The 13,601-nt window shown below is 41.4% G+C and overlaps 2 protein-coding genes across 6 annotated transcripts in view; one reads left to right on the top strand and one right to left on the bottom strand.

Moving 5' to 3' along the window:
- The window catches only part of orc5 (origin recognition complex, subunit 5), a 14,354-nt gene extending 10,058 nt beyond the window's left edge, over positions 1-4,296 (bottom strand). For 3 of the 4 annotated variants that reach the window (XM_017411711.3, XM_017411710.3, XM_025004981.2), the window contains exons 1-4: positions 3,747-4,292; positions 2,742-2,834; positions 1,920-2,105; positions 1,477-1,551 (exon numbers count right to left, since the gene is read on the bottom strand). In XM_017411711.3, the coding sequence (XP_017267200.1) occupies positions 1,477-1,551; positions 1,920-2,105; positions 2,742-2,834; positions 3,747-3,860 (468 nt within the window). In that variant the 5' untranslated portion in view covers positions 3,861-4,292. Of the gene's footprint in view, positions 1-1,476; positions 1,552-1,919; positions 2,106-2,741; positions 2,835-3,746 lie in introns of all 4 variants that reach the window. The other variant, XM_025004982.2, reaches the window with a different exon arrangement.
- Positions 4,297-4,775: 479 nt separating this feature from the next.
- The window catches only part of lhfpl3 (LHFPL tetraspan subfamily member 3), a 54,592-nt gene continuing 45,766 nt past the window's right edge, over positions 4,776-13,601 (top strand). The window contains exon 1 of one of the 2 annotated variants that reach the window (XR_005234377.1): positions 4,776-5,751. Coding sequence is in view for 1 of the 2 variants with exons in the window: in XM_017411547.3 (XP_017267036.1) it covers positions 5,316-5,751 (436 nt within the window). In the remaining variant the exon portion in view is untranslated. The remainder of the gene's footprint in view (positions 5,752-13,601) is intronic. The other variant, XM_017411547.3, reaches the window with a different exon arrangement.

The raw sequence follows: 13,601 nt of genomic DNA, 5'->3' as shown, positions 1-13,601 counted from the left end.
CTGTTGGAGGTTGTCCTTTCTTCTCTTTCACTCATACTAATTTAAGCCTGTCTCAGATGACAGAACAACATGATGCAGAATCCTGCTCTCAGCACTGACTGGTGCCTGAATGATGTAGGCATGACCGAATGGCGAACGCCAATCCCTCACCGTTTGCATACGGTTGGCTCTAAATCACACATGCATTATCCGATTTGCACCAAACTGGACATGAATGACCTGTGTTAACCTCTGAAGAGGCCAATAGGATTATACAGGAATTTGACTCCAGTGCGCCCTCTACATTATACCAACAGTTATATCTCCCTGATCCTTCATCTGATCTGCACAAGACTTTTTGTGCATCATCAGTGAGTGCTGTCAGACACATTGGGATGGTTGTTTTATGACAACACTTAAGCCCCACCCACTAAGGATTTTTGGGTGACTGTAACTTCGAAATGGCGCAAAGTAGGTAGGTCAAACATTACAACGAGACTCCCCATGGGTCAACTATCAGCCTTTTTAACTTAAACTTCACAAGGTCAAAGGTCAAGGTCAGGAGAGCCCATGTGCTCTAACTCTTCAACTGTTTGACGTAGGAAGGTCAAAGTTCACAGCATGGCACAGGACTGGTATTGATCCTGACTGAAGGCAATTTGGGACATTTGCTGAAAACGCCACCTAGTGGACGGTGCAGGAAAGGCGCGAGAGCGTAGACAGCAGTCGCCAGAGCTCCCGCGATCGCAAGAGCTTCCGCGGTCGCAAGGCCGGAGCGGCGCTGAGCTGCGAGGGCCGCCCAATGCTGCTTGCAGCTTTAATTTTATATTCTGTTTGGGATAAAAACAACAACAAAAAAACTCTATACCATTAAGCCCGAACAAACTAACACCCCTTCTTTTAATGATGTTATGTGTTGCCTTTGACAGATTTGGTTAAGTCTTATCTAATTATTCCAACATATGAATGAAATCAGATGAATGGTTGTATAGCTTTTTTTTAACTTGTATGCAAAAAGACAAAGAAATTATAAAAATGTCAGATATGACTGAGAACTGTGTTAAAATGAGGGGAAATTATCAGTATTATCCATGTGCATGGCAGCAACCAAGTTATTCTCTTTACCCTGTGATTTCTCTAACAACAACACGATGTACAAAAACTCCTCCTTTTCATGTCGTCCTCCTTATGTTCATATATCTGCAGCCTAATTATCACTTCAAAATGCCATGTGGCAGCACTGAAGCAGAATCACAGAGGCACACCCTCAGCTCGCACAGAAAGAAAGGAAAGCCGTCGGTTGAGTCTTTAATTAAAATGCAGCCAGTGGTTGCCATCTTTTCTTTCTAACGGCGTTAAGAGCTCTTTGCGCTCGGCTCAAGGACGGTTCCTCACACGTGAAGCTTTTGCTTCTCCCTTCATTGCCTGCGCAGCGGATCAGCAACAAAGTGCCTTATCCGACAAAACGCCACATAAAAACACGCTGCGCTTTCTCACCAGCTCCTGAAAACGAAGGAGAGCAGGGAGGAGATTGGCCTCCGCGTCTCTCAGAAGTTCAGCTTTTTCCATTATCTGAAACAAACACACACACACACGGCATGTTTCCCTTTAGTCTGTAGTATTTATACTCATGAGGGAAAAGCTGCAAATGATTGTTACTGGAAGTGAAAATGTGATATATGAGCAAACACTTTTCAGCCAAAGCATGAGATTAAATTCACACCTGCTCTGGCTAAGACAGAAAAAAAACAAAACAAACACTTTGACTCTTCAGGCTGGAACATCTGGAGCTTTGTTCAGCATTTGCCTCGCAACTAATCACATTACCATCCGAACAACAAGGAACACAATCCATAAACAACTGGATGCGTCACGGACGTTCTGCTGTGCCAAGTGAGGAGCGGAATCTTTGTTTTGGGCGGAAAGGAAACGGCACTCACGACGTATCGCGTCTGCTTGGCAGGAAACTGGGAGCGGTGTAGTCTGTAGACGCGTACAAAGTCAGACAGCGAGGGACTGCGGGGGAGCAGCGAGGCGGCGTCGCTGCCAAAGAAGGACAGCAGCACTTCTTCAAACAGTAATGTGGCAGAAACGCATTCGACACAGCTGACCGTGGCGTGGGGGAGCTGCAAAGAGAGGAAGAGGAGAGATGATGAAAGATGATCTGATGTCTGGAGAGTAAATGTACAATCCCTCTGACTCAGTCCTCTGACATTCATGCAAACTGAACACACTTAACGTCGATTTTTATTTACTTTTTACATCTCCAAGATAAAATAAAAAGGTTCAGACTATACTTTAAACACTCCTCTTTGTTATTACCCCATAAAAACTATGATCTTAAGATGGTTACATTAAAACTTTTCATTATGTGCATCATTTTAGAAACTTTAAGAGAAAAAAAAAAACTCACACGTGTTAAAAAAAAGGATTCAAGTGCAGTCAAAGTTTTGATTACTGCCAAGTTTTAGGGCTTCTGATAAAATCTAGTATCCTTAAGGACTCAGTGGTCTGAAAAAAAAGCTCTATTATTTGAGAGGCTTTGTTTTTTATAAGTTTATAAGCTGGAAAGAGTCTGGGAGTCAAAATGAAACCACCACAGACACATGGACTTTCAACCATTTGGCCTCTAACATGTATTGTTTATGATTTTCCTGCAGAAAAGCACAAAAAAATTAACAACGTTTTTGCACATAAATATTGGACCTTGTAAGAAGAGCACTGTTTAGAAAGGCCATCATTTACTGGACAGTCTTTCTCACCTCCAGCTCCTTCAATAAAACGTTCAGCACATGACTCTTCCCGGAGGATCGATGCCCAAAGATGAAGATTGAAGGGTAGCAGTACTGCTGAGGCTGGAAGAACACGGACAAAAAAATAATTTTTTAGACTAAACGCAGGTAATCATGGTCAAATAGGACATGTTTTAAGATGGTTCATGCACATTGGTTAGTAGTAGTTAGGCAGTACTCATCTAAAATTACTTTTACTGAAATATTCTAAACTTTTCAGGATGATTTCGACACCAGATATCTAAAGGCAAATTCAAAATTACTCTAAACTCGACATTTACGATTGAAACTATCATAAATCTAGCTTTTTATTTATGCACAGGTCTGTAATGATCACATGCTCATAAAAACGGATATAATTCAGATAATTTTGTATAACCGTTACATTTATAATATGCAAATTAAGTATTTCCGTAAAGTTTTACTACTGCCTGCATTAAGGCCTACTGCCTTAACACAGTTTAAATGTTATTTCAATTCAACTATTGGTTATAATTTTTTGGCAAACCTACCTACACTTTAAAAAGGTCTCACAAAATTAAGATACACAACAAAAGCATCAATTACAATCCTGGAGTCTAAAGTTTAACACTCAGAAACCACTTTTTTATTTTAAATCAAAACAAAAACATTTGTTTTTTTGTCATTTGTGGGGCTGTTTGTTACCATTAAAAGCATGATCACTATCATTTTGTTTGTATATGACGCTAACCTAGTTCTTTTTTCTTAACTTAATACACATTTTATTTATTTTACTTTTTTGTCATTGTTTCTTGTAAGCATTTGTCTGCGTATTGTATATTTTCCTACAATTTGATGAGAAGCATTTTGACAAACACCATTTAAAAACTTTATATTATTCACCGTGGAAAGCCACTATCAAATCCTACTTCTAATAGACTTAAAAAGCAACCAAAACATCCCTAATAGGACCTTTTTGTTGTGATTATAGCCCTCCTGTAGGGGTCATATTACCTGTCCCATGAGAGATAGCAGCAGCCCAGCCTGGACCTCCCTGCAGGGCAGCAGCTCTGAGATCCTCTGCAGCCTCTCCTCTTCGTATCCTGGCTGCTGTAAAAGCCCTGCCATCCCGACCGGACCGGAGCTCAAAACAACCCAGCTGGAAGCGTAACAATCGACTCTTAACTCAGCTGTGTAGTAGCCAAACTCCCCCCACCTGCACGAGGCTGAAGTCAACGAACACCGGCGTTCAATGAAAAAGCAGGGCTTCAAACGAGCGGTAACGTTAAAAACTATCGACTATGTATCCAACAGGAAGTGTGAAAGGCTTCTCGAATTAAAACAAACCGAGCAAAAAGCTTCAAACGTGGAGAAAAAAGGCCATTTAAAGTCCGGAAACAAGAAACCGACAGCTCTCCGTCTTACCGCTGAAGTTTCTCGCGCGCTCGTTCGTTTCCGTCAGGAAACGGTCACTCTGTAAGCAGCCAATCAGAAGCGAGCATGGAACTCTGGGTAATGTAGTTCAGCGGTAGAAACGTATCCATGAGCAAAATGCAAGGAAAATCGTGATTTTGTTGGAAATAAATTCGTTGAAAATAGTTTAGATTGTGATTAAAACCATGTGTTCTTTGATGTTGCTATTGTTATGAACTTTTACACACCTTAAGTACGTAGTGGATTACAGTTTTACCTGGGATGGAACATAAAATAAACAATTTTTTGTCAATTTGGGGTCACTAAAACTAGTCTGCTTAACAAAAATACAGTATTTTACAGTAAAACGATGCTCTGGATAATCATACTCACAATGATATTATAAACTACGCAGTCAAATCATTTGCAAAAAACACACGAATTATAACATATTTGTATAATATTCTAAATGAAAAGCAAGCATATGGGGACACTAGGTGGAAAACAGGTGCTGTTGTGACTTTTTCTTTAGAGTGGCATTAGGATTTATTGGCATTACCTTAAGGATTTTTGAACTTCCTGCTCCTAGAGTCAGGTTAAATCAGGGGGGATTTGTCATTATTCTCATTTCAGATCGGTGCGTCTGTTTGAGATTTCGCGCCCTGCCGGAGAGAAACGTCAGAATGGGATTAAGGGATGTGGGTTGGCCCTGTCATATCCACGGATATCCTCCAGCTCTAATTCAATAGGATCTCAGCTGCGGTTGTTGCTCAGACTGATCCATTCAGGGAGATCTCCCTCCCTCTCACACACATACACACACACACACACACACATCCTCCCCTGAGAGGGAGCGGATTGTCGGAACCTGACTCAGGCAGAGACATTTAAGAGAGCTAAACATTTTTTTTTTAAAAAAGGAGGGCAAATGGAGACTAAATCGCCCGCGTGCGGATTCCTGGTGCTCGTTTGTTTCCGGAGCGCACGTTCCGCTTCTGCAGAATCCCATGAATGAAAATCGCAGCCGCGGATGCGAGGTTTGCGGGGATGCTTCGGCTTCAGCTGTGACCAAAACACAAGGAGGAAACATCAGCCGAGACGAGCGGAAGTTCTGCTGAACGCCAGTCGAGGCGGACATCAGTTGGACCCAGCGCGCAGACCGGAGAGGATATGGTCCCCGGGGCCCCCACCGCCACCACCACCATGCTCCCCGCCTCCGAGGCTGCCAAGATCTACCAAACCAACTACGTGCGGAACTCCCGGGCCATCGGCGTGCTGTGGGCCATCTTCACCATCCTGTTCGCCATCGTCAACGTGGTCTGCTTCATCCAGCCCTACTGGATCGGGGACGGCGTGGACACCCCGCAGGCGGGCTACTTCGGGCTCTTCCACTACTGCATCGGCAACGGGCTGTCCCGGGACCTGACCTGCCAGGGCAGCTTCACGGAGTTCGGCAGCATCCCCTCCGGCGCCTTCAAGGCTGCCTCGGTGTTCATTGGCATGTCCATGGCGCTGGTGCTCACCTGCATCGCCTGCTTCGCGCTCTTCTTCTTCTGCAGCACCGGCACCGTGTACAAGATCTGCGGCTGGATGCAGCTGGCTGCAGGTAGGACGCTCACACCTCTACAGGTAGGAGATTCAAGTCTTGGGAGGGGGGCAGATAAATGTCTCCAGTTTCGTCCAAATTCACACTGTTGCTCCTATTAATGCAGACGTACATGATGGTCGGGGTGAAAACAGCATGCTTTTATGGAGAAGTGTCACTTTAAGCCAAAATGTGCTGCTTTTTTTTTTTTTTTTTAGCTCAAATACTCTGGAAACATAAATGACTCGGAAAGTTAACCTCTTCATAAGACAAGAAAATAAGAACTATTTTGATTCCTGATTTAAACTCAAAAGTGCAGAGTTCCAAGCTCTCAAAGCTGGAGTGAGTTGCTCCACTTATGCAAGCTGAACTCACATGCAATTAATTCCCCCACTATTCCCCACCCTCACTCATGAGGGTTGTCAGAAACAACTCATGAAACAAAACCCACGCAGTATTTTTCCCATATCGGTAGTTCCACTGTCCTTAAATTGAAAAACTTGTAAGCGCGACTTTGTGAATGGTTGCCAACATCCACGAGGGTTTGTTTACCTACGAAAACAGCCGAAGTGACAGAAAATAGGGCCTGCAGCGGCGACGTCGAGTCGAGTTTGTTTGTGTTGACACTCAGATTTGTTGAGTAAAGTCAGCAGATAAAAGTGCTTTGTTTACATTATGTGCATACCCGCATTTCAGAACTGCATTTCAAAACATCCAAGACAACTACTAGAGTAAACTCTTTCAAACTTCACCATTTGATAGAGGATCACTTTTTTTATTTTTGATTTGCAATTAGACCCTTTAACTGCAAGTTTGGTTGACGAAGAAGCTCAATATGTACTTTTTTTCATTTGGATTTTTTTGCCATTAAGCTTTAACAGTCGCTCATACGGACACAGAGTTTGTACTTCGTCATTTAAAACCCTTTTTCAGGAGCATTAAAATGGCTACTAAGAGCTTTTTTTTAAAGGTATACACAACTATTTGACATGTGGGTTAGGAAGTGGAAGCAAAAAGCAGAACCTCAGGTCCAAACGATGCACTGAAAAAGACATGTTTGCACTTTTCAATATTTTTTTTGCTTGTGCACAAGCTGGGAGAAAAATACCATAACAGTGCGTTCCTGTAGTACCGGGAAATGGAAATTTCAGTCATAAATTTTGATGGGAACGCCCACTCATGTGGGACATCCCAGTCGGAAAGTGGGAGCAACTCTGACTACCCCCCGGTTAGGATTTCAAGATGGCTGCTACTCGCAACTTTACTAAGCAAACTCTGTTACTTTTACTGTTAATATTCATTCTTTAAGTTCTTTTTCACATTTAATCACTCGTACAACTAGCACTTTTTAATGTGGAGCAAGTAACACATGTTCCGCGAGTGGAGTGAATATCTATTTAGTAGGATTTCATGTTCTGAAACAGCGAGAACAATAAAGGCTTTTCCGCGGGCGTCCATCTTGTTTCCGACTCTTACCGAGCGGGAGAACTGGAACGCGGTGAGGTGGGAAATTACGTCACTCTGGCTTCCCAGTTAGGAGTTCCGATGTGAACCATTACTCAGTTTCCTAAACCGGGCATTTTCCAAGGACCGCCACTCTGAGACCTGGACTCAAAAACAGTTTTGGTGTCAGAGAAAACGATCGCTGTTGCTGTGGACACAACTGACCGAAACGTTAGGGTTTCACGACAAACCATTCGTCGTGCAAACAGGGCCTGAACGTCAGACAGACGGCGTCTGGTTTGGCTCTCAAATACTTCTAAATTCAGAGGAATTCGTGGCTGCAAAAAAACAAGGCCCAAATCATCTCCCCTCCACCACCGTGCTTGACACTTGGTTTGAGGTGTTTGTGCTGACGTCCTGTGCTTAGTTTTCGTTAAGGGTAAATGTCTCCGCCTTTGTTTCATCTCGGCGTCGTTCCAGAGTTCTTGCGGTCTCTTTGAAGCCTTTTCAGGCGACCTTTTTCCAACAAACCGCGGTCGTTCAGACGCGAACAGCCGCGAACTTCAACGCGTTATCTGCAGAGACTGAAATGCACCTCTTGGGTTTGTAGTTTAGACTGATGACTGCCCCGAAGGTTTTCTTTCTTTGCTGAATGTCGGCCCTCATATCGCTTGGAAACGGCTGCATAAATGAACGCAGAGCTGAACTGAGATCAGAGCTGACGGTTTTCCGCCTTTGTGCTCCAGAGCAGCAAACTAACAAAACTTCTGCTTTTACTGAGGATTAGCTAATCAATGCATTTGATTAGGCTGCTGCCCGTCCTCTTGTTTGCTTTAATAAATAAATAGGATGGGGACAGAACTGTGACAGAGTGTAAGTAATGAGCCGTCATTCTTTCAGACAATAAAACTGAAGGACCTGTTTGGGATCAGCTAATCCTAGCAGGAAGACGAGGAGGGTTTAACTTTTCAACCTGCTCACAGTGTTCATCAGCCTCGAATCTTTGCCATATATGCTCCCTCTGAAACTATTGTCCAACTTTCACGCTTGAAGAACCTGCCGACGCACTTTGATGTGCAAAAAGCGACAGAGTTCCACCGTTAAGGTCTTTTGAAGTTCGCGAGCTCGTAATTCGGTGTTAGCGGTTATTGTCGCGTGCATCTGAATGAGCAGGCGGTAAGAAAAGATCATTTGTCGAAAATATAAACAAAAGGTACCACGAGGTCAGAGGAACCCTCCAGAGTGACTGCAGCGCAACGGATGAAAGAAGAAATCGTGGAAAAACAAGTGGCATCTATGGAAATGAGGAAGCTTTATTTTAATCGACAGACGAGAGATCTGATTTTTGTGTGTGTATGTGTGTGTGTGTGTGTGTGTGTGTGTTACACATCCCCTCAGGGGGAAAAGCAAAGATTTAAACCACAATCTTTGGCTCAGAATAATTTGTGTATATAAATAATCCCCCAGCGTCGTTCTGTGCACCTTCACAGATGCGTGCTGCACAAAAACAGGTTGTGCTCAGATGGGAATTAAATGTCATAAACAATAACAATCACATTAGCAAAGAGAATGCTTTTTTTTTTTTTTTTTTGCTTTTTTTGCCTTTTGTGTTGCCTTCAGAGTGTAAGTGTGTCCTGTGAGCCTGCTGACCACCAGGCAGCACAGCAAACAACCCCACATTTTCTGCAANCCACAATCTTTGGCTCAGAATAATTTGTGTATATAAATAATCCCCCAGCGTCGTTCTGTGCACCTTCACAGATGCGTGCTGCACAAAAACAGGTTATGATTAATCTTAAGTAATAGTGCAATTTTTTACTTGGGAGCTTCGATAGATACTACTTGAGAAAAGCTTTTTTTTTTGCTTTTTTTGCCTTTTGTGTTGCCTTCAGAGTGTAAGTGTGTCCTGTGAGCCTGCTGACCACCAGGCAGCACAGCAAACAACCCCACATTTTCTGCAAAAATCAGTCTGAGTGCTGAATGACGTTTCTAAAATATGCTGAAGAAGCTGAAACTGGGTTAAAAGAAGCAAAAAGCTAGCTAAAACCTACAAGAAAAGCTAGTTGAAAGCAAAAATCAGCAAAAGACTCGCTTAAAGTAATAAACTTAAGCTAGAGGCTAAAAGTAACAACATGCCAACAAAAAAGCAGCAAATCTCTGGCTAAAAGCTAAAAGTCAAAACAGCTAGGAAGAATCTACAGACAGCCAAAAGCTACCTAAAACATAAAAGCTAATAAACAGCTAAAATTGCATTTGAATAGCCAGATGTTAAAAGTAGCAAAACTCTGGCTTAAAGTAGCAGAATGGTAGCTAAAAACTAGAAATGGCATGAGACAAAAAAAATAAAAAATAGAGCAAGTTTGTTGAAGCAGATTTCACAGAGAACAGCAGCCATTTCCTGAATGAGCTGAACATTTTGATATATTATCTCTGTGTATAGTAGTTAGGTTGCAGAGAAACAGACTCAAAAAAAAAAAACAGGACGACCATAAACTAGCAGCTGCGACGGACTGGGACCGGTCCTCACATCCTGGGAGCCGGATCAGACTCCAACCTCCCCGTGACCTCGAACAGCATAACGTGGCTCCAGAAAGTAGCTGGATGATTAGGAGAAGAGGTTAACCGATCGTCTTAAAAAGAAAAGCACCACGAGCTCCAACATAATGAGCAGCCGGCCGCTCGTTTCATGGCTTCAGCTTCAGCGGCCGATCAAAGCTGCTTCTTGTTCCTGCGAGTCGCATGTCGGCTCTCTGCACTTCTCCCACCACATCAAGAGACAATCAGACTTTACATGAAGAACTAATGACTTTATTTTATTTCTTTCCATAGCTGACTAATTGTGCGCTCTATAAAATGTTAGGAAACAGTTTGGCAACTTCCAAAACCACAAGATTTATTGAGTTTTATTAAAATCCCTCTGGTTTCTGACATGCAGTCAGACAATTATTACATTATCATTTGACTTGTTCCTGAATTATTTGCTAAAAATAAAGCCAAACTGTTTATGTGAATAAAAATGAGGTCTTAAAAACTAATATTTAAATACTGTCACGTTCAACCAGTTATCACCTGAATCTGATTTTCAGAGCTTAATTTCCAGTTTAGGCCCCCCTTTTTTTTCTTTTTACTGTCTGACTCATAACGCTCCTGTTTTAGTTCAATCGTGGTCATTTACCATCGTGCTGGAAATCGTTTTCAGAGAAAAAGCTCTTAAAGCTCAGAGCGCTGAGTCCCAAACACCCAGGCGGACACACTTAACAAGGCACTGGTAAACACCGGGCTGCGTTTGGTACCTAAAAATAGACACTTCGCAAATAATTATGTCTGCAACGAGGGGCAAATAGATAATAAATTATATATTTTTAATAACATTTTTGCATGTGTTATTTCAATCCGAAGAAAATGCAGTCTTCTAAAGATCCTGATAACGTGTTTTTCAGGTTGCATCACTTCGTTTTCGTGAGTCATTTCCTCGAAGAACGTCGTTAAGGAATCGAGCCAATAAATATCTCCAGGCAACTAAATTAGACGATACTGAGGTCACAAAATCCCACCTGTTAGACGTCATTTTAAAAAAAACAAACAAAAAAACCAAATTGTGAGCTTTTATTTAATAATGGGAAGAAGGGTCCTAAATGTTTGAAGAGCACTAGCTCCTGGTGCGTGTTTAGAAATATAACTCCAAATAAAGAGCATTTTTGTGATAAATCAGGCTTTTTATATTAAACCAACTTGAGGGCAAACAGTTCATTAGCACTCTACCCAAAAACAGCTTTTACACCGTTTCCTTGTGCTGCTAAAATAAAAAAAAAGGTGAAGCTTTATAAAGAGGAATCACATCCTGAAAAGTGTCGTTTATAAAGAGTAATAATAATGTAGCTGAAAGATGCTAATTGATCAGGAAGAGGATAAGTTTAGAGTTTCAGTAAAATTAAACCACCTGGGTTTACAAACACTTATGATCACGTCAGCGCTAACGTCACAAGTCAGATGGATGACAGAGAAGCTAATTTTGCGGGAAAATCACCGGGAAACATCACTGATGGTTGAGAGACTGAAGACAATAATAAAAAAACATGGCAATTTGGTTTTAAAGTGTGTGGTGCAAATGGGCTCCAGGTGCAGGACTGTATCACTAGCTGGATGAGTAGAGTTTTAGTTTTTTACTGTTTTGTTTTCCTCCGACTGGTGATTTTGTGCAGTAAATATGATTTCCAGCGGGCACCCACAAAGAGCTGCCACTTTCAAAAAAACAACAACAACAAAAAAAAGTAGATTATGTCAAATTATTTGGAGCTGCTGCTTGAGTTTTCAGACCATCTATCAGAAGTTGAGGCTCCTATAAGAAGTTCCCCACTAGTTTGGGGACTTTGGAAACACTCGGCTCTGTTGCACATCAGTCGACGAGGGACGAAACCTGATTTTCTGCCAGCTCCCTCATTATTGTTTCAGAACCCATCCAATAATGCAGCCTCACCAGTAAACTCTGGGTGGATTATGCTTCACAACGACAAAAAAAAATAACAGAAGATTTCTTGGAAAAATGGGAGTTTTTCGCCGTCTGTGGACTTGTGCAATCAGCGTCGCGGTGTATTCCAGTTGTTGTGATGTCTCAGCACCACCACGTAGCTTTCCTTTTTCTAGTAATAGGCAGTTATTTACATTGATTTTTTTTTTTGTTTGTTTTCCAGAAGAATTTAACAGCTTGTACAGTAACAGCCTGGAGGAGGATCCACAACTAAACAGATTTAGCAGAACCTAATAACTCACAAGGCTTTTTTTTAAAGAAGTGATCAACTTAACATTAATAAATCTATTACCTACAGCTCAACTCCACCTAATAGAAAAAAGACATTAATCCTAAAAGGATTGTTCAGATCGTTTGAAGTAGTGGTCTATGGAAAGGTTAGAAACAATTAACATGTTACCTGTTCTAGATAGCTTTTTGAACAGCTTAATTCCGGGAAAACTACAGTTTATGTCCGACTGAACAGCTAGCTCGAGCAGAGCTAGGACTAAAGTGCATTCCTGCTGCCTTAAAACAGCTCCAATCCAAAGCTTTAAAGCAGTCCACGTGAGCACTACGTAATAAACTTCAAAATCTACATAGAATACTCCGATTGTTTGCAAAGTGCAAACGGCAGCAGAAGCTAGCTTTAGCAGTTTTGGTTCAGAATGGAGAACTTCCTGCTTAATATCAAAATATTTTTGCTGGAATAAACATGTAATGCATCATTACCAGTGGTTTAAAGGTTTATAACACAGTATTTGTATAAACCACCATGAAACCTTTGCGTTTGAAGTTGTTTTAAGATGTTAGCTTTGGTCGAGAAGTTAGCTCACCAGTCCATTCAGACGGGCTGTCCACGTGGGAACTTCATTTTGAATTGTTCAAGAGTTAAATAATCTTGAAACACTACCTTTGTGTTTTAATACAGACAGCAAAAAACACAACCATTTGAAATCTGTGACGTCATAGCCCCACCTCTGTTATAACCTAACCAAAGCACGTCGGACTTAATGAGAACAATACTGGTGGATTCCATGCTTACACTGACGCTACGCTTGCTCAACTACACAACAACACCTTCTGTATTACTACAGAAGGATAAATAGACGAGGAAACTTTGGGTTTGGTGTTTACAGGTCGAGCCCAACGTTTAAGCTTCATTTGCACGCTCCACGCCTTGTTTGCTGTTTTGGGTATATTTTTGTGGGGAGCGTCACAGTACCACATACAGGTCTGGCATAGTTACTACAGCGTTTCAGGCTCCTAGAAACAGCGTCATGTTTATGAGGATATTTGTTGGAAAACCGGTGGTTTCTATGTGGACAAGATCTTGAAGCGAAAGTGTAGTTATTTTTGAAGTGCTGCTCTGTCAAATAGTTACCAATAGTTGGTACTTTATTAGCTCATTGGTCACAGAGCAGGGAATTTGAAGAAAGAGGCAAAAGCCTTCCTCCAGGCTATGCTAACAGCTAACCAAACAAGGCTAGCCAAACAAGGCTAGGTTTTTCAAGCTTATAAAACAATTATTTCCATCGGTGTAAAAGAATGCTACGCCGACTAGTATTAAATCTCTACATTTTTTTTTTTTTTTTTTTTTTAATTAGGTTTTAACAACAAAATACAAAATGTACAAAAGTATATGAACAAGATATGAAGACTTTTTTCCTTTTTTTTTTTTTTTTTTTCCCTTTACCCTTCCTCCCTCCTCCCTTCCCTATAACAGAACCGAACAAAAGTCGTACAGAACACACGAATAAGCCTTCCCAAATAAAATCCAGAGGACTAAGAAAAGAAAACAAGAAAAAACAGAAAGTAGATATATTAGAAGAAGAAATAAAAAATACATTAGTCTTGTATGCAAGTACAATGATATAAATCAAGGTCTTAATAGTGAAAGAAAGGGGGAAAAAAAAAAAAA

This window comes from Kryptolebias marmoratus, linkage group LG18 (genome assembly GCF_001649575.2).
Source record: "Kryptolebias marmoratus isolate JLee-2015 linkage group LG18, ASM164957v2, whole genome shotgun sequence".
In the NCBI taxonomy this organism is placed as follows: Eukaryota; Metazoa; Chordata; class Actinopteri; order Cyprinodontiformes; family Rivulidae; genus Kryptolebias; species Kryptolebias marmoratus.
The sequence above is the reverse complement of the archived record's forward strand: the minus strand, read 5'-3'. Positions and strand labels throughout refer to the sequence as shown.